Below are 19756 nucleotides of genomic sequence, written 5' to 3'. Positions count from 1 at the left end.
AACCTCTGGGGGGAGGCCCATCGTCTGGGATCGAAGTAGATGGGGTAGGCAGTTCCACCTGGAGAGGATCAGGTGTTGTAGGGGCCTGGAGTGAAACTGAGCAAACTCCACCATGTCGAAGATGAACACCATTGTTCCCAACGTCTACATTGCAGTGTGAATTGACACTCAGCAACTCCGGAGCAGTGAACGCAATTGGTGTTGTATTAAGGAGATCTTGTCTGTTGTTAGAAAGATTCTCTGAACCTGAGAGCCCAAGTGGGCTCCTAAATGTACCATTCTTTGAGAAGGTGTTAGGGAAGACTTTTTCCAGTTGATCAGCCACCCGTTCGTTTGTAGGAAGGCAATTGTTACCTGCAGATGGCGGTGATGAATCTCTGAGGAGCTGGCCAACAGCAAGAGGTCGTCTAAGTACGGGAGTAGTCTGATCCCTTGACAACGAAGGGAGGCCACCATAACTGCCATGATCTTGGTAAAAACCCGGAGGGGCCATTGAGAGGCCAAATGGTAGGGCCTGAAATTGGTAATGCTGCTGTAGGATAGCAAACCAGAGATATTGTTTATGAGAAGGCGCTATTGGTACATGTAGGTAAGCGTCCTGAATGTCCAGAGACACCATAAAATCCCCAGGCTCCATAGCAAGGATAATACAGCGGAGGGTTTCCATACAAAACCTGGGCACCCTGATAAACTTGTTCAGAGATATGAGGTTGAGCATAGGCTGATGACACCCGTTGGGCTTCTGTACCAGGAAAAGGGTAGAATAATAGCCCTTGCCTCATTGTGAGGAGGGAACCGGAATTATTAATGATGAATTCAGTAAGGACTGAATGGCTTTTTGGAGCAGCAAAGCCTTGCTTAGGTCCGATGGAATCCCTATGCAAAAGAACTGCTGGGGGGTCGCCTTAAGAAGGATAGAGCATATCTGTGGGAGACCACTTCTCTTACCCAGGCGTCTGATGTGGTCTGAAGCCAAAACTGGGCGAATTGAAGAAGTCGGCCTCCCACCCTGGAAGCCCCCAGGGAGAGGCCCGTCCCGTCAGGCTGTAGGCTTGTCCTCAGACTTGGCAGGTGGACGTCTAGTAGCCCAGGCCTGTTTGGCCCTAGGCTTGGAGGCCTTGGCTGATGCTTGCTGCCGTGGAAAGGACTGACCCTTAGCTTTTCCTTGAGGGCGAAAGGACTGAAAGGATGACATCCGAGGCTTTGTATTATATATAGAGGGCAGGAACGTCGTCCTGGAAGCTGCCAAACTAGTCACAATTTTATCCAATTCTGGACCAAATAGGATATCTCCAGAATAAGGATGAGACTCCAGAGCCCATTTTGAACCTGAGTCTGCTTTCCAGGAATGGAGCCAAACAATACGGCGAGCCACTACCAAAGTGGAAGATAGTGAGCGTATCTATAGTGAGCATATCTATAGCTGCTTCTCCCAAGTAGAAGGCTGCATCTCTAATGTAAGATATGTAGGATAGTTGTTCCCTTTGAAGCATCAGGGGGAAAATCTCTTCTAGGGCCTCTGCCCAACTCTCAATGGCTTTTGCCACCCAGTCTGTAGCCCTAGCAGGACGAGTAATAGCTCCTGTAAGACAGTATATGGATTTGTGACAAGATCCTATACGCCTATATGTAGTCTCCGTCAACGAGGTTGCAGTATGGATAGGTAAGGTGGCATTCTTAACTAGACGGGTTACATGAGAATCTACTGCTGGGAGAACTTCCCATTTAGTGCAATCAGTAGCTGGAAGAGGGTAACAGGAATTTAAATGTTTTGGAATTTGAAACCTTTTACCGGGCATATTCCATGCTTCACTCATGTGATCAGATAGCTGATCAGAATGAGGGAAATCTGGTTAAATTACCTTTTGTCATTTAAAAAATGGTTGTTTTTTTTCTATAGGAGCGGGTTCTTCCACTTCTATTTATAAAATAGATTATATAACTCTCACAAAAGCAGGTATATTTAATTTAGAGTGAGCGAGGTCTGCGTCTTCTGCTTCCCCAGATGATATCTCAGAATCAGGTAACTGGGTGGACTGGGAAGATAACAGCACGTTTAGTAGGTTTAGCAGGTAAAGACTTTTCCTTTTGCAGCATTTGCTGAAAAACTATAGAGGTATTAGCCAAACTGTACTGAGGTAGAGAGTACGTCTACCTATGGGGGAGGCAAAGGATTTGCAGGGAGTACCTGCTGTGGGATACAGGGGGGTCAAGCACGGGGACTGCTAAGTGGTCCGCTATCTTTGTCAGTACCTGAGAAAAGGCAGCCCAGGGTGGGTCCTGAGGAGGAGACACCAGGGATGAGGGTCCTGAGTCTGTGCAACAATTTGTACAAAGACCATCCTAATGAGGTCCTCTGGGGCTAAGTCCGCTGAGCAGGACTTACAAGACACCAGAGTAGGAGCAGCAGCATCAGGCTGCTTGTTATTCTTTCCTCTGCCAGACATAGCCACAAGAATAAAACACACAGTGCAGTGAACACCCTGCAGTATGTGTAATATGGCACAGTGTAGTTTGCAGCCGCGCTCAGGGCCGGATTAAGGGCAGAGCGACGGGCGGTCGTCCAGGGGCCCCCACACATAGGGGGCCCCCACACACTGTCCCCGACCCCTGGCCACATGCCGGCGAAAAGGTTGATCGCGCTCTACTGGAAGCTCGCGGAGCTCCCGCCCGTAGATCGCGATCAACTAAGGTAAGTGGGAACGTTGGCCTCTGAATACTGATCGCTTCAGAGGCCATCGTTCCCAGTGATGCATTGCGCGGATGACGTCATGACGTCACCCGCGCACTGCAGAGGAGAGGAGCCTGTGCGCCTCTACTGGATCCAGTTAGATCCAGCAGACAGCGGCAGCAGCAGTGATGGCGGGACTCGGGAGCCGTGACAGCGTGGAGCGAAGACAGGTAAGTTTTTTTTAACAGGGGTGTGGGAGGGGAGGGAGAGCTACTGGGGGCACTACTTTACGGGGCACATCTACAGGGGACATTTAAGAAGAGGCACAACTACTGGGGGCATTGCAAGGGGCACAACTACTGGGGGCAATTAAGAAGAGGCACAACTACTGGGGGCATTGCAAGGGGCACAACTACTGGGGGCATTTAAGAAGAGGCACAACTACTGGGGCATTGCAAGGGGCACAACTACTGGGGGTATTTAAGAAGAGACAACTACTGGGGGCATTGCAAGGGGCACAACTACTGGGGGTATTTAAGAAGAGGCACAACTACTGGGGGCATTGGAAGGGGCACAACTACTGGGGGTATTTAAGAAGAGGCACAACTACTGGGGGCATTGCAGGGGGCACAACTACTGGAAGCATTGGAGTAGGTGCTCAACTACAAAGGGCATAAAAGAAGGGACACAAATACTGGGGGCATTGGAGGAAAGGCACAAATACTTGGGGCATTGCAGAAGGGGCACAATTACTGGGGGCATTAAAGAAGGGGCACAACTACAGGGGCATTGAAGGGACACAACTACAGGGGGCATTGCAGAAGGGGCACAACTGCTGGGGGCATTGCAGAAGGGGCACAACTACAGGGGGCATTGGACATCAGGCAGATAGACCGGTGTGTGTATATATATATATATTATATATTTATATATATAACTTATTGATGGGGGCCCCCACACGTTTGTTGCCCAGGGGCCCCCACAGACCTTAATACGGCCCTGGCCGCGCTATATAGTATGTGACAGCCCTCACAAATATATAGGAAATGTGAGGTACAATGAACCCCCTATACCTTATTATGTTGGGGTAAATTAGAATAAAAGGAAAGGTATAAGCTGACAGTATAGAAAGTAGAGATCAGCGCTATACATACGCAGAAACAAACACTATATTTCTGCAATTAGCACTACAATCAACTACACAGACCGCAGTGGCTGGTAGGATATAGCGCTGTATAACCTGGCCTGTGGGAGAGGTATACAGGGATACTGGACCCAGCTTTCCCGGAGACCTGAGAAGCAGAAAACGGCTGCCGAGCATCTCTGAGGGGGCGGAGGGTGAGTGATGAGCAGCTCAGGGAATGGCTTGACCGCAGTGGAATGGCGCCATGAGCTGGGGGGAGGGGCTGCAGGGATAGTGCCTTCTACCCGTGCTGACGTTAACCACCGGGTCCCCTGGCCTCTAAATTTGCTTTTGCGCCAGTATATTAATGCAGCGGAGGTCTAGTGGAATTGTGGGCGCACCAGTGTCCACATCAGCGCCTCCGGTCCATCTCCTGAGATCGGAGGCTAGATTGCATAAAGACGCGGGCCCCGGCAAGCGGGGGTCCGTCTTACCTGTCCCCTGGATTCCGCATTGTCTCCCTGTGGACCCTGAAGAAGACACTTAAATATACGAATGCCTCTCTCCTTATGAGTATAACTCATGATTTTATAACGGGGCTAAGTTGATAAGGTGAATACACCTGTGTATGATTGTTTCATCAGGAATGCTATTTAGCCTCACTGAATTTAGAGACTTGTCCACACGCTCCTGAGGAAGGGGTGGGTTCATACCACACGGAAACGCGTTCAACCAAGCTGCATATGAGGAATTTTTAGATTATATATAAGTCCACTAAGCGCTGTTTTTTTCATTTATATTTATGTCATTATTTCTAATTAGGTGTCTCACAGTCTCCCCAGCAGCTGCTATTTGGCAAGCACCACACGCTACTTTTTCTTGCTTGTTACTATTAGATATCGGGCAAAAGTCTCAATTCGTCAAAACCAGGCATATGTTCATAATAGTGACAACTGTAATAATAAAACAAATTATTTAATATTTTTGTACAATCATAGCACCAGTGCTTTATATTTTTGTTCATCACTGTGTGGTGTCTTTATTATTAGAGAAATAAAAACATCAAATGATATGTTTCTTCCCGACTGGCTCATTAGAAGACAAAGGAAAGGGTGTAAAAGAGAAAAGTCAAATGGCAAATCGGAGGAAGGGTGTCAGAGGTAGGAACAAGAAATGAAAGTAACAAGATAAATGCATAAGTATAGAACACGTCTTCAAACATCATTAAACAAAAAAATTCAAAAATATCCGACTTGGTTGTGTTTGAGCGTGGGTTGGTACGGCCTTGAGAAGTGAGTTCATGCGAGTTCTCCCTATAACACTGCCACTCCGTACCGTGGACCACAAAATATTTCAATATACCCATTGACTAACAGAGGCGTACTTGAAAACATCATGCGGTTGAACATATGCAGGCCAATTCACACCACTAAAACGGAGAGAAAACTCGGCTGTGGAATGGACTTGATGGCGATGAAGGGAACTCTATCAATGAGAGGCGTTTTCATTAAAACGAAAGCATACAAGGGGAAAGTAGCCAACAGACAGCGCCAGGTTTCCCTAGCGCAGTTTTTTTTTTTTTTATGCGGTTTTTTTCTCCTTTTTTTTTTTCGTAAGAAAACATTTTTGTTTTAGGAGCTATTGTGCAACAAAATATGTTTCTCCTCCCAGGATACAGTAAAACAAGCACAATAAACAATATTATTCATTAAAAAATAAACAAAACAAAAAACGAAAACTATTTTTTTGTGGTTATGATCTGTTTGTTCTTTTTCTCTGGATACATACGGGACAACCGGCATCCAGTGTCCCATTAAGTCTCTGTGGCTTACACATCAATAAAACCCAAATGTTTTGCTGAAAAGGGTGCAGGAGGAGGAGGAGAAGGGGGGGATAAGTATTGCTTCTTGGTGTGAGTGGTATGTTCTATGTTCTTCTAAAAATAATCTTTGCAAATTCCTTTCCAGTGAAGACGTTGTGGTAGAAGATATGTTCTCATGTGCCAGTCAAACTTCTCTTTCAGAGTCAGGAATATAAGTCTTTGGTTGACGAGAAAAACAAAACAAAAACCCAAAAAACAATATTTTAAACTTTATTTTTAACCGGAGCCCACATTTCTGCACAAGGAGAATGCTTTGTTGAGCGAAGGAAGCATTAATTGGAGTCAACAGTCCTTCAAAAGGTTGACTTGGTTAGGCCACATCCGAGAAACACACTCATACCGTTGTAGCTGGGCCGTACTGAAAGAGCAAAGGAGATGTCTCTCGGATCCGGACGGAAAAGTGACCCTTGTTCCATGAGTTCCTCAGTGAGAAAGGCAGAAAATCATCATCCAGCCACTGCTCCTTATTATTCTCAGAAGTGAAAACCAGCGCAAAGTGATCTAGTTGGTCTTCATCGTAGCAGTAGCCTTCTGTATTACCCAGGATGCTCCTGGAAATCTCATTCATCTGAAGGACAACCAGCTTTACAACTTCCTGGGCCGCTGTTTTGCTCGTTATATGCAACTGGACACACAGGAAGAGAGAGAAATAAAACTCCTATTAATCCATACATTGCATAGGAATGGCTGGTATAGAGAAAACAAACGCTTCAATGTGGGCTATGTTTAGGATGTATTAGAATATTAATAATGTCATTTTTTTTTTTTAGATTCATGTTGCATGTAGCAGATGATATTGTTCCCACTGGAAACCAACCTTATATTAACTTTCATCAACTCATGTTTTGAAGGTCTCCCTATGTTGGAAAACGTAAAAGAAATTTGTTCTAGCCGTATTGATTAATAAATATATGTACGGTTCTGTATGCATGACGTGTTGGGGGCAGATAACACATGAAGTAGCCAAATTAGTGACCAAAGTGATGGAACACTGGCAAAGGCTTCTGTGCACTAATGCTGACACTGGCTATATACAACCTGAGTAGTTTCCCATTACAGTGCTGTTCTTATTATTGAGTATGACCTGTCGCTAAACAGAAAGGTTTCAATGAAGATGAACAATCCAAAATTATAGCTAAATATGCCATTTATGAAATCATCACTAAATGTGTACTATCATCCTATCTCCAACCTCAACTCGCTGGGATCAACTGAAAATTCCCTCCAGGAGCATTGTGGAGTTCCACCAAGCCTGGAGCAAGTCAGTACAGGTAGATGGACCTGGAACTTAAGTCTAGGTGTTGTCTTCAAAGCTGGAAGACGAGCATGACTGTAGCAATGTCATACAAAATAAGAAAAGTACTGGCTGCCTGGCTCCTGAGATTCGTCCAGCCCTGATATATAACAATGCCAGGATGTTGGTCCACTGCAATAAAACACAATTGGAATGGCTACTGTATGTTACAATGCACATTACTGGTGCATACACTGACTTTGTACTACAGTACCTTCACACTCATGTCTTTAGATAGACCAGTCTCGTACTGTGGATATATCCGTACAGTTACAGAGTTATTCTTTTTTCCTTGGCCAGTTACAATTCTCGTTTCCAAAGGTTCTTGGAAGTCATGTGTCCACTCAACAGAGTGTGTGCGGTAAATCAGCCGTGAGCTTTCACATGGCTGGTCATGGTCTGGGCTAAATGATGTGCTGGTCCTCAGCCCTCGGACACTTCGGTGACCTGTAGACTTTGTTTCAGTCGGTGAACTGTCTACAGAACCTGGGCAGGACTTTCGAGATGCCTTATAGGGCTGTTTGGGAAAGTCAAGGCTGCTGGTACGAACGCAGTAAGCTTGCCGCTTCTCTGTAATGCGTAGCAGTTCAATTTGGCGGCTGGGAAGCACAAAGTCACTGTCGTAAAGCTGTCGCGGCCGATCATCTTCCTGAGTCATTACTTTGGGCTCATGTGTCTGCAGGACATCGGGCGTTCCATCTCTGAAGCTGCGGATGGTTCTCCTGCCGCACTCCTGTCCAGAGGAATAAACCAGGTCTAATTCCTTTGGACTCTGGGCTCTGCTAGAGTCATAATCACTATCGGTAGCAAGGAAGACTTCCGAGGAGCCCTCTTCATCAGATACGCCATGGGAATCTAAAAGAGGGGAAGACTGGTTTGCGAACTTCACATCCAATAGTTCATTATCAGAATAAGGAGCAGCAAGGAGATCTGTCGGTACAAATAGTTAGAAACTGCTTGGTTAAGATTTTTTTTTTGCAGAATGTTTTGCACAAGTAGAGTATGTGTGAAAAAAACTCACATCTTTGCATACTAAACTCAACTGGGCATTGTTGTATAATATATACTGAAAGTATAATAGACAGATTCCTACAGTTGTCTCACACTACAGATCAGCACTGCATACATTTTCCCATCTGCAGAACATTCTGAGCATATAACATATGCAGGCAGAATATTCTGGTTCTAAATGTACTTACTGTAGGAACGAAAGGCTAAAGGCTGACTTTAGAGGGATCAAACATGACAGTTGCATGTTTAGATGGGTTACAGAATATTTGCCCATGGTGAAACCACTGATGATAAATATTCAGTGCTAACAAGTTCTAAGGAAGGTTAAGGGTAGCTACTCACCTATAAATGGGTTGGGTACGGGATCCCGGCCGTCAGAATATCGACAGCAGCACCCCGACAGTCAGAATACCGACGTATGCAGGCAAGTACCCTACTAACCTCTAACCTACCTTTCCTGCAGCCTAACCCTAACCCTCCCCCTAGTACCTAACCCCAAGCCTAATACTTACTGTCGGGATGTCAGCAGTCAGGATTCCGGTGCCGGGATCCTGACCACCGGCATCATGACTGCCGGGATGCTGACTACATCCCCTTTATACCCGTGTTTAAAGAAAAGTAAGGGCAGTTTCTCATCTATGTTGGACAGAAGCTTAAGAAGGAATATGGATAACCACTTGCCTGTGTTGAGCTTTCGGTTGTTTTCAGGTGAGGGGGTTGGAGATGGGAAGTAGTCCAGGTGAGATGAAGTGGACTGAGGTTTCTCCTTTAGAAAAATGTCTCCAGACCCATTGAGAAACCAGGTGAGGGGTACAGCACACGACGGCTGTTTGTACCTGGCGTGTTGGAGGACATCCATCATCCATCGCATTTCTCTCCAGATTTCTTCCATTTGCTGAATGCACCAGAAAAAGGACAGAGTTACCCACAGGCAGATAGCAGAACACTGAGCACTTTTGGATAAATGCTGTTTTTAAATGACTTCTGCCAAATAAACTCATGAGATATATCACTTCAATGGCTGCTTGGAGAAAGAGAAACACTTAAACATTTTCAAGTTTAATATAGTTAAAATAAGTCATAGGCCCCATGACTGATGTAAGGAATGACTGTGTTCATCTCTACTGATAGAATCTACTGTTCAATAAATCATTCACTTCTTGCTCTCTCCTGTCATTGTTGGGGCCCTTCGTTGAGGAATGTTTTTTATTGCAAACCAAGATGCTACTATGTCATTGGACATGAAACAACAATCTAGCAAGACATGTTTGACAACATTTAAAAAAAATAATGTTAGTATAAGTTTTGCTGCCAGAGAGATTGTGACTGGTTTCAATGTTTTGTGGCTGCTAAAATCACATGAGACATCTACCAAGAACCAAAGGGAACCTTTCTGCTGTAGCCCTGGCATTCAGGAGATACATCCCAGGTGGCGTATCTATAATGGGTGCATTGTGTGCGGTGCACGCGGACCCTGGTTCCAAGGTGGCCCACGCAGCACAGCCTGCACTCATTTATTCAATACTCACCTCTCTCGGCGGTAGTAGCGCTGTGCAAATCACCAGAAAAATGGCGGACATTTTCCTGACGTGTCGCACATTCGAAGTAGGGAAATCGCCTGGAAAATGCCTGCCGCGCCAATTCCCTGGTGATCTGCACATGAGCAGTAGACTCTGGCATATCACTACAGTCTGCTCAAGTGCCCAGAGTCTGCTGCGCTCAGTGTGCCGCCGGCCTGCTGGGTAGAGAAGCGGGGGTCCCAAACGGAGGCTGCACACAGGCCCACTCCTCTCTTAATACGCCCCTGATCCTGGGTCACATTCAGCATACTGCAGCCCATTATGCATTGGGAACACAGCCAGAAAGAGGGATATTTTTCTAATTCTGCAGCTTCATCCTCTGAAACTGCTGAAACAATAGCGGAGAAACGCATAAGGAGAGAAGGTATCGGACCTACAGCGTATGTGATCACATTACTATTGACAAGTCTTCTGATCGAGTTCCGTATTTCGTCTATGAGAACCTGTCTAGTTAAGGTTTCCTATGGTGGAATTTTATCTGACCACCTGGTGCACACAGCAATGAGTGGTCAGTGGGGACAAGCCGCCGGTTGCTTGAATGGAGTTTCATCATATAGATAATACAAGAGGTTGGTGCTGCCTTCATTACTACTGAAAACTGTGTAGTGAGACAGCAGTTTATCAGCTGCACAAAGATAAGTGATGGTGGCAAGCAAGAGATATTGTATGTTGTTACATGATACACGATACCTCTGTACAAGGGCCTGATACAAAGATGGACGCTTTTTGCATCGCTATTTCGTCTTTGGACGCCGCAGCGATGTGAAAATAAGGTAATGCCGCAGGAGGCATCTCAGAACAAAAGATGCCCTCTGCCGGCATCGCAGATCCGAGTGCTGCTTCCGAAAACGCATCGTCGGATCATCGTTGCAACATCGGTCGCGGCATCGGCCATCTAAGTAAGCTCAGAATGGCCGTATCATCTCCGTAGCTGGGGCCTGTAAGACACTGGCCTTGGCACACTCACAAAACGGAGGCGACACACCTCCATTTAAGAAAACTGCCCCATCACCGCATCCAAATGTCTGCAGCAGGTCAAGCTTCGGGGGCACGGCAAAAGCGATCTCGCAGTACAAGATCTGCTTGTGCGTAGTATAGATCCTGTGCATGCGCACAACAAAAACCATCGAAGATATATACGCAAACCATCTCTGAATCAGCCCCATAATACAGTATTCTTTCCATGGCTGTTAAGTCACCACCTTAAATCAATTGGAGTTGAGAATAAGGAGTATATATAATTGAATGAAATTCAGGACTCTATCAACAGATTTATTATATTTCTGGACAAGGGATTGTTACCATTTCACCTTAATAAGGGACACAAAGCTCCAAATTACTTGCCATAAGGTGGACTCTATCTGACATTTAATCTCTATTTATATTGTAAGAAAGACAAAGTTCATATTGGATAGAAGATACTATGGGGTCTATGTACTAAGCCTTGGAGAGAGAGAAAGTGAATGGAGATAAAGTACCAACCGATCAGCTCCAGTCACTTTACAGGCTGTGTTTGAAAAATGACAATTAGGAGCTGATTGATTAGTACTTTATCTCTCTCCACTTTAACTCTCTCCAAGGCTTAGTAGATAGACCTTACATGCTTTATATTGGCTTTCAACATTTGTGTGTGATAGTTATTTATTCTCTCTTTTGTAGAAATATTTTAAGTTATTATTATTATTTTTATCTTATATATAAAAATTCATTGGTCTATTTGTAAGTTTGTTTATTTGTCTGTCCGGTTATGCATTCGGACACTTCTGCACCGATTGGAATGAAACAAACGTGAGGTGGTCCACTTGGATCCTAGCCAGGTTTAAGGGGGGTTAGGGTCTCGGTTGGACCACCCGTTTGTGTACGCTGGGCAGAACTTTGACCCGGGGAGTCTGTTCTGAGCCTTCCACTGGATGGATTTGGACGAAAACTTCACAGTAGCATTTCTCCGCTATTGTTTCAGCAGTTTTAGAGGATGAAACCACAGAATGAAAAAAATATCCTTCTTTCTGACTGTATAGAACTTCTACCCGAGGACGCTGGGTAGAACTTTGACCCGGGGAGCCTGTTCTGGGTCTTCCACTGGATGGATTTGAATGAAAACTTCACAGAGGGGAGGCAATTGGTCTGGGATGCCTAATGGAGGGGTTGAGGTCCCGGTCGTACCTCACGGCGGCGTGCACTGAGCAGAACTTTGACCCAGGGAGCCTGTTCTGGACCTTCCACTGGATGGATTTGGATGACATCACATAATAAAACTTAATAACTTGAATATACACCCCTGCAACGATTGGGATGAAATCAACACAGGTTGTCCAGTTAAATCCTGGCCAGGTTTTAGGGGGGTTAGGATCCCGGATGGACCTCCTGTCTGTGTACAGCCTGTAAACTGACAGTTAGGAGCTGATTGGTTGGTACTTTATCACTCTCCAAGGCTTAGTGCACATCGTATTGATTGACCTTGATACATGCGGCCAGCATTTATAAATGTTTATTAACCAGTATTGAAGTGTCTCATTTAGGGGCCCATTTATCAAAAGGAATTTGAGGTAAATTCCCTGAAAACACCTGTTTTTGGGGGTTTACCTCAAATACTAAGTAACCCCCGGATGTATGAAGGAGGGACCGCAGCAGGTATCTCCGATACCTGCTCCGATCCCTCCATTGCCGCCGGCAGCCGCCTCTCCCATAGGTTTCTATGGGGGATGTGATTCTGCCAAATGTATCAATATCGGGAATGCAAAGCATTCCCGATATTGGCCCCAGCAGCTAACGCCATCTGAAAATAGCGTTAGCACTGTAGCCTATGGGGACTTACCGCATGTCAGCCGGCGGAGGGATCTCCCAGATCCCTCCGCTGGCAATAGGCGCCGCTCATGTGCAGTCCGCGGGACTGCGCATGCGCAGCAGCCTCCAGCCACATCACAGGAACAGGCTCCTTTCGGAGCCCGTCACCCTGCATGTGCCAGATCATACATTCGGCCGCTATGATTGCATTTTGCAATGCGATCCTGGGCGGTACTGCGTGCCCTGATCGCATTGCAAAATGCGATCAGTAATAAATGGGCCCCTTTGTTGGTACACGGTATTTATAAAGCACTGACATTATTCTTGATAAACAAGAACACAGAACATCACCACGGCTCCGCTAGTAGCAGGGGCCTTAGACTGAGACGTTATTTTCATCCAAGCATTAATTGTAGGCTTGCTCAAAATACTATATTTTCAGAGTATTTTGCAAAACAAAACAAATGCTAAATGTTTCCGTTTCCAAACCGAAAGGGGGAAAAAAAATGCATTTCTGTAACCCAAGATGTCCAATACAAAAAAAATCTGAAGAATAAATATTGCAGACTCAACTCCACAGGAGCACGGCCTGGTCAGACCAGACGACTCCTTCAATTGCCTCCCAACCAGCGGGCCCATAAGCCAGAGAACAGACTGCCATGATAAATAAATGGCACAGAGACGTCTGCTCTAGGCAGAATCAGTATACACTCCTTCATACAAAGCGTATCTCCCCTGCTTCCTCTGTGGGACTTGGCAATGTCAGGTCTTTATTAGTGGTGAAAAGGTCTCCCAGGCTTTATCCTGTTGGCTGGTGCAGCCATACACTTACACAGTTATCAAAGCATGTATTAAGTCTCCTCCTGCATACCCTTACTGTGCCAGTAAACGTGTCTTAGTCATAGAGGGGGGGGGGGGGGGGATTGCTTGCTATTCTTTACCAGCAGGGACAGGAAAGTGCATTTGGAAGTGTGAGCAAACACTGTTGGCTTGCACTAACTAATAATCATTAACGATAACACAAAGAAGTTTAGTAGTATGAACAGTATCTCATGTGGCCTGTAAAATCAATCCTTAGACTTCATGGGCAGCCTGATGTCTTATGTGATGTCCACAATATTACTAACAAAATATTATACATTACATAGGCAAGCCAACATTCCTGTCTATCTAATCCCATCCGCCACCAATCTTCACGTTATAATAGATGTTTACGCTCTACTATTGGTAATGGGGAGCTTTTAAAACGTTATTATATTACCGAGCCAAGTCTGAATGAGATCTCTAATATACCCAGCAAACCCTTCCCTACAATTAGACTTTATGTGTCCCTGTCAATAACATATGTTGATTTAAAATTGCCATTGGCTTAATTTATACCTGTACTTTAAGTGTGTTCATTCCAGACCAAACGAAACGTTTTTCTACCACAAACTAGAGTAGACGTTGTTTCCCATTAAATGATCTCATGTCCATTATTTGGTAGTTCTATAATTATCTAGAAATCCCTAATATATAGTTATGTACTCTATGGTCTTCTCATAATCATAGGTGATGTACAGTAGTAATGGCTAGAATCAAATATAATACAAGTAAAATACAATGCTACGAATAAACATCCCTAAATATCAACAAAAAGTCATATAAAATTTATGAAAAGACCCCAACACAAAAAGTTACTGGCGGTTTTTTACTTACCTAACATATGTGTAATATGGGGTATGGTCAATACACTATAAAATAGCCCCCGGGTATTATTAGAGGTAGATAATCTTTCTGTATACCTCCCTGCAGCCCCTATTTTCTAGGGATGTGCAGGCTCGGATAGGTTCGAGTTTGCACGTCGAGTTCGGATTTTTCCCTCCAAAAAAACGGAACTCAGAAAGAGGCTAAACGTCATCTTGCATGGACAAACATCATCATTCCTGGACCAGGAATGATGATGTTTGTCCATGCAAGATGACGTTTAGCCTCTTTCTGAGTTCCGTTTTTTTGGAGGGAAAAATCCGAACTCGCCGTGCAAACTCGAACCTATCCGAGCCTGCACATCCCTACTATTTCTTGAAACAGTCTCGATTTGTTGATGTCATAAGGGGAATGGTATTGCAGAAAATTGATTGACCTCGATTGTTATTCTACTGTGGATAGATGCGTTTACTCTCGTCCTTTCCGCAATGACATCTTCTAACTAGAATAGGAATGTTGTCATGCAGATTTGCGACATCCGTTACCTGAATGAAATCCTGAACCTGCTGATGCCGCTGCTTTGCGGTTGTCAGTTCAGAATCGGAGAAGGCTTCCCTGAGACTCTGCTGCGACAGGAGAGACTCCAACTCCAAGAGGGCCGATAATTGACAATACTGACTAATAAAGTCCCGATCATACGTGAAAAAGTGAACTGGAAGGATAAGCAAAAACACAACCCAAATTTATTTTTAGATTTTTTTTTCCCCCTTCATAGTAATAATAAAGCAACACTACGAAGTCTTGTGGATAACAATTGCACATGTTTGTTATTTTAACGTTAATCTATAACATATTGTAAGCGCCAACAACCACATTGTTTTTCTTATAAAGCCTTTGACTTCTTTCAACAAGTACGGTGCCATTTTAGTGGAATAAGGAATCGGCTGATAATGTTTGTTTGTTTTTGAAGCTAGTGAGATGTGTTTTGGAGCCCCCAGACAGGGATGGACTCTAGTAAAATGTTTTTGTTCTTCTTTATCATATGTGTCCCGGGAAGTCTCTTGTGGAACACCCAGAGGCGTCAGAGACCAGCACATCACCAAGCAATGATATCTTTCTGATCCCTATGCTTTCACTAGCAGACACTTTGGGGCCTATTCATCATTACTAAAAACTCTCTGGAGGTAATTAAGTTTAGCACTCGCATGGAGTTCAACCTAATTACCGGAAAAATTCATCATTCTTCCGCTCCATAAGTATCTATTCCATAAAGCTGTCATTTAGTATGGGGAGTGTGGAAATAAACACAGACTGACATAACCAGAAGAGATCAGTGATATCTCCTGCGTTAAGTGTGTTAATGAATACCCCAAAAAATGGTAATTAAAGAAAAATTTCCTTACAACTCTTAGTATGGTGTTGATGAATAGGCCCCTTAATAATTAATAGATTTGGGGGGGATTCAACTAGCCCCGATAATTCTTTGCAATATTTTGGACTTTATCACAAATGTATTGTTCCGCGCAATTCAATTACAGCCCGTTTTTTACATGCGAAAAATGTTCTCTAATTGCACAAAAACACATAGAATCTATGATAAGTTCACCGACCTACATTATGTGTTTTCGTTGCTGCGATCATGAAAATGGGCTATTTATAGTGTATTTTTTTCGGAGCCTGCTGAGGTTCTGAGCAAAAAAACTCCCCGATAATAGCTGCGGCTGGGCTGACTTCGGGGTTAACTGGATATCCCTGGCGATCAATTAGCGTGCGGTAAATTGCCGCAGCTAATTGAATTCCCCCCATAGGCTGAAAAGCTGTCCATCACTGCAATGTAACGTCTCAAACATGCTGAGCCTACTTGTAAACAATCAAAAAGTGGTCTTAATAATAATCTCATTGCAGTCAGATTGACAGACTAACCAAGGAGCTCATTCAGACCCGGTCACAAGATGCGATCGCTCGATGGCAAAAAGGGTCCAGATATTTAGATTAAGCACTCGCACTGTGTCGCGTAAGGACGCCCACTATGTTTTAGCGAGCTACAGCAAAGTGCGCTCGCAAATGTCTGAAGACGCCCCCTTGCCACTCGCAACACACGTCATCTACGGGAAATGAAGGATTAATCGGGACCATCGTGAGCCATCGGAGCTGCTCGCAGCCCTTGGGGTTGCCTTAGCTTGCCGCAAGCACAGCGATCAGCGTTGGCTGAAATACATGCAGGTGATATGTACAATGACGCTACTTTGCTAATTATGCACACCCTTTAAACTGCGTTTTGGCAGCCAGACACGCCTGCGTTCGCACATCCACTCCCAAATTCACAAGCACCTTCTCCTGTTACCACTCACAAACGGCGCTATCTGTCATTGAAAGCAGCGACCTGATAGTTTACGAGCTACCAAATCAGATCGCAATAAATAGCTTGCGCACGTGCACTGCAAATTATACGCATGCGCAGATGGGCGAAAATCGCTCAGAGCGAGCGATCGCGCCTTAGCGAGCGGGTCGGAATCAGGTCCCAAGTCTTTATGATGTTGTATGAAAAATATCAATTTAACATTTGTAAGTTTGTGAAACCCTCACTAACAGCGCAATTTTGAAAGCTTATTAGCTCGCATTAAAAATATAATTTTCAAAGTAAGAATTAGAATAAAAATTTTTTTATTTCATGCGACATCCCGATGGTTTGGCGCCATCAGCTGAAGGAATTGGCTGTGAAGGATGTAGTATGATTGGATATGATATGACATGGGGCTTGTAACCAGTTATATGTTGTGCCCACTCCTTCAGTTTCTTTACAAAGGATATATATAACCAGATGTAGTCTAAACCTTTTGATTAAAAACTTAGGGCCTGATTCAGACCCGTTCGCGAGTGCACATCGCTTTTAAAGCGGGTCGATGTTCCCCCACTGCGCATACGCTGCCTCCGGTGTGCGCATGCGCGAGCCCCAGCGAGCGACGGCAGCTCCGTCGCTCCAGGGGTCACTACAAGACGGGGCAGCTGTCTATGTTGATTGACAGCTCGCCCCGTTTTGTAGGCGGGGAGGGGGGGGTAGCTGCCCATAGGAACGCACAGCTTTGCGAGCGGCCTGGAAGCCGAAACAAAAAAAAAAAAACCGCCCTGATTCAGAGCGAGCGCCTCTGAATAAAGCCCTTAACCTTTTTCTTCCTTTTACGCACCATAACGGTTATAAATTTGTAACCGCGTGGCTGTCGACAATCAGGGAAACAATATATGGTGTATTAATGTCAGTGCTTGTTTTGTATAATAGGTTAGTACTATACATTGATAGGTTAGTACTATGTATTGCTGATTTATTTACACATGGAGAAGTGACTTCCATAACAAACATGATGGCACATATATAAAGTGTAAGAGGTCCTGGTAGACACTGTTCCCCGTCTCTATTAGACCAGGAACACAGGGAGACAGGCACCCTTACCCAGCTCAAATATTTGCAGGGGTAGTGTGAGAAATCCTGAGTAAGGGGTGTAGGGGTTGTTCTGACCGGGGGCTGTGCAGACGTCATCGGATGGAGGCAGCAATAAGAGAAGAGAGACCTGGCCTCCAAACTCCAAGAGTTCTTGACTGTACAGCCGGAAATCTTTAGCCTATATACACAGAATAAAATGATTAGTAAAACAGTTATCACCTACTAATGGCTCTGCAGGGCTGGGAGCTTCTCACATTGCACCTAATCTATTAACATTACATCTAGAATGGGTAAATTCCATTTATTATGATGAGTGGGGCTTATAACACACTGCTGAGGAGTTTCAGATTAAGCACCCCCTCTGCTTACAGCGCGCACCGCTATCGGCTTGTAGGGGAAGAGTACCTCTTGAAGCGGAATGTTGACGTGACTCATTAGATCCTTCACAGCCGTCCTGAGTTCCTGCAGCAATAGGTTTTGGCTGCTGTCCGAGTCCTGCTCGCTGCTGACTGGTTCTTCCACATTGGCCAAGGTTTGAAGCCACTCCCATTCTTCCCTGCATGCAGCAAAGCAAAATGGCTGCACAGTCAACAACAAGCTCCGAAAAAGCATTGCAATATTAATTATCTGAAGTCCATGGACATATGTCAATTGTACCTCATTGGAAAAGTCACAGTGGCCTGCATGTACTACTATTGACATTTGAAACCTAGAAAAGATCTTGGGGGCGGTGGTGGTGTGTGTGTGGGGGGGGGTTGTGGAGTTTGAAGGTTCCATATATAGATGAAAATTAAACAATTACTTGTCAAGTAACCAGTGATTGAACTGGCCTGTCTGAGGTCACATACTTTTTGTTAAGTTGCAAGGAAACGAGTATATTGATAGGTCATGTAATGCTATTTGTGTGTTTAATACCTCACCTGTGCATTGATTCCTAGAACATTTCTGACCAATTGAATGGGCAAAGGTAACAGATAACTTTAAGAATTATTCAAAATACATTGATAGTCCCCAGTACTTTCATATACATAGGTCTATAAGTATTCTATGCTAATAAGAGTTGTTGCAGCTTAAAACTTGCTCTAAACATGAGGAGCGCCATACACATGAGCCTGATTCAGAGATACAAGCAATTCCGTACAGATATTGAGATTTTTAGCAAGCCGAGCCCTGCATGTGCAGCATCGAGGCTGTAAGGGCAATACAGAGTCTCTCATAGCTCCTCTGGTGACTGTGTGGGTGTAACTGGGCGGCTATGGGATGTTCTAATGTAGGATACAATGGACAGGGCTGTCAACAGTTCTGCCGAGCCTCGATACTGGGTGGAGGTATGGCCAGACCCCCTCTTTACAAAAAATGTAAAATATACTATGCTCGCGACCCCGCACCACACAGGGGGGGATCCGGTGGCAGATCCAGTGGGGGAAGGGGGGGGCACATAATGCAGGGAGAAGAGGACTGACTGCAGTGTGTGTGCCGAGCTTCTCTCTCCCTGCCCGAAGTACCGCTCTGAGGGAAGGTGGGGAGGGGGGGAATTGCAGGACACAGGCCCCTGCCGGGCCCCTCCAACAGGCCCAGGACCAGGTACAGAGCACCTGCACACCCCTTCTCACCACCATGGACAATGGAGGGCCAGGGCAGGTGGGTTTAAAATTTTTTGCGATTCTCTGTCCTATTATCAGAAGGAAGTTGCCTGGATCTGTCTTCCCATGAAAGTGATCGTTTCAGGGCGGTAACAATGCGAGCACACGGAAACGCCCTGACTTGTGGAGTCATGGGAGTGTAGCTAAAGCTCCGTGCTATTCTGAGCCATTTATTCTGGGAAGGGCAGCCTGTTTCTGATGGATCACTTGCACCCAGCATGGCGCTGGTGCAAGTGCCAATACTAAAGATGGCTGGTGTAAGATCAATGGGAGGCACAGCTTTCTGCTTGCAGACGCGCAAACCCCTGCATTAGTTTTATTGGTTCTTGCCATAGCAAAAGGTAGTTAATCTGGCTTTCGCGGCCGCCCGCAACTACAGCCCCTTTATATGCTACTCTGAATCAGGTCCGATATCGCCACCATTTCATCCGCTTGACCTTAAGTAGAACTTCTCTGGATTTCCTACTCAGTATTCCATTAAGACATCTAGTGGTCTATTTACTAAGCTTTGTTAGGAGTTATAGGGAATTGAGAGAAGGTACCAGTACATCAGATCTTGACATTTTTCAAACGCAGCCTGTGACATGACAGTTAGGAGCTGATTGGCTGGTACCTTACGTCTATTTGCTTTATCTCCTAACAA

The 19756-nt window shown here is 45.0% G+C and overlaps 1 protein-coding gene across 10 annotated transcripts in view; it reads right to left on the bottom strand.

The window, feature by feature from the left end:
- Positions 1–4753: 4753 nt before the first annotated feature.
- The window catches only part of LOC148526422 (ankyrin repeat and fibronectin type-III domain-containing protein 1-like), a 493356-nt gene continuing 478353 nt past the window's right edge, over positions 4754–19756 (bottom strand). For 9 of the 10 annotated variants that reach the window (XM_088470360.1, XM_088470361.1, XM_088470358.1 and 6 more), the window contains 6 exons: positions 17876–18026; positions 17480–17648; positions 14577–14743; positions 8663–8876; positions 7185–7900; positions 4754–6301 (listed from right to left, as the gene is read on the bottom strand). In XM_088470360.1, the coding sequence (XP_088326486.1) occupies positions 6011–6301; positions 7185–7900; positions 8663–8876; positions 14577–14743; positions 17480–17648; positions 17876–18026 (1708 nt within the window). In that variant the 3' untranslated portion in view covers positions 4754–6010. The remainder of the gene's footprint in view (positions 6302–7184; positions 7901–8662; positions 8877–14576; positions 14744–17479; positions 17649–17875; positions 18027–19756) is intronic. The other variant, XM_088470359.1, reaches the window with a different exon arrangement.

Source organism: Taudactylus pleione, unplaced genomic scaffold, assembly GCF_031769625.1.
Source record: "Taudactylus pleione unplaced genomic scaffold, aTauple2 ptg000098l, whole genome shotgun sequence".
Classification (NCBI taxonomy): Eukaryota; Metazoa; Chordata; class Amphibia; order Anura; family Myobatrachidae; genus Taudactylus; species Taudactylus pleione.
This window is presented reverse-complemented; position numbering and strand designations above follow the sequence as displayed.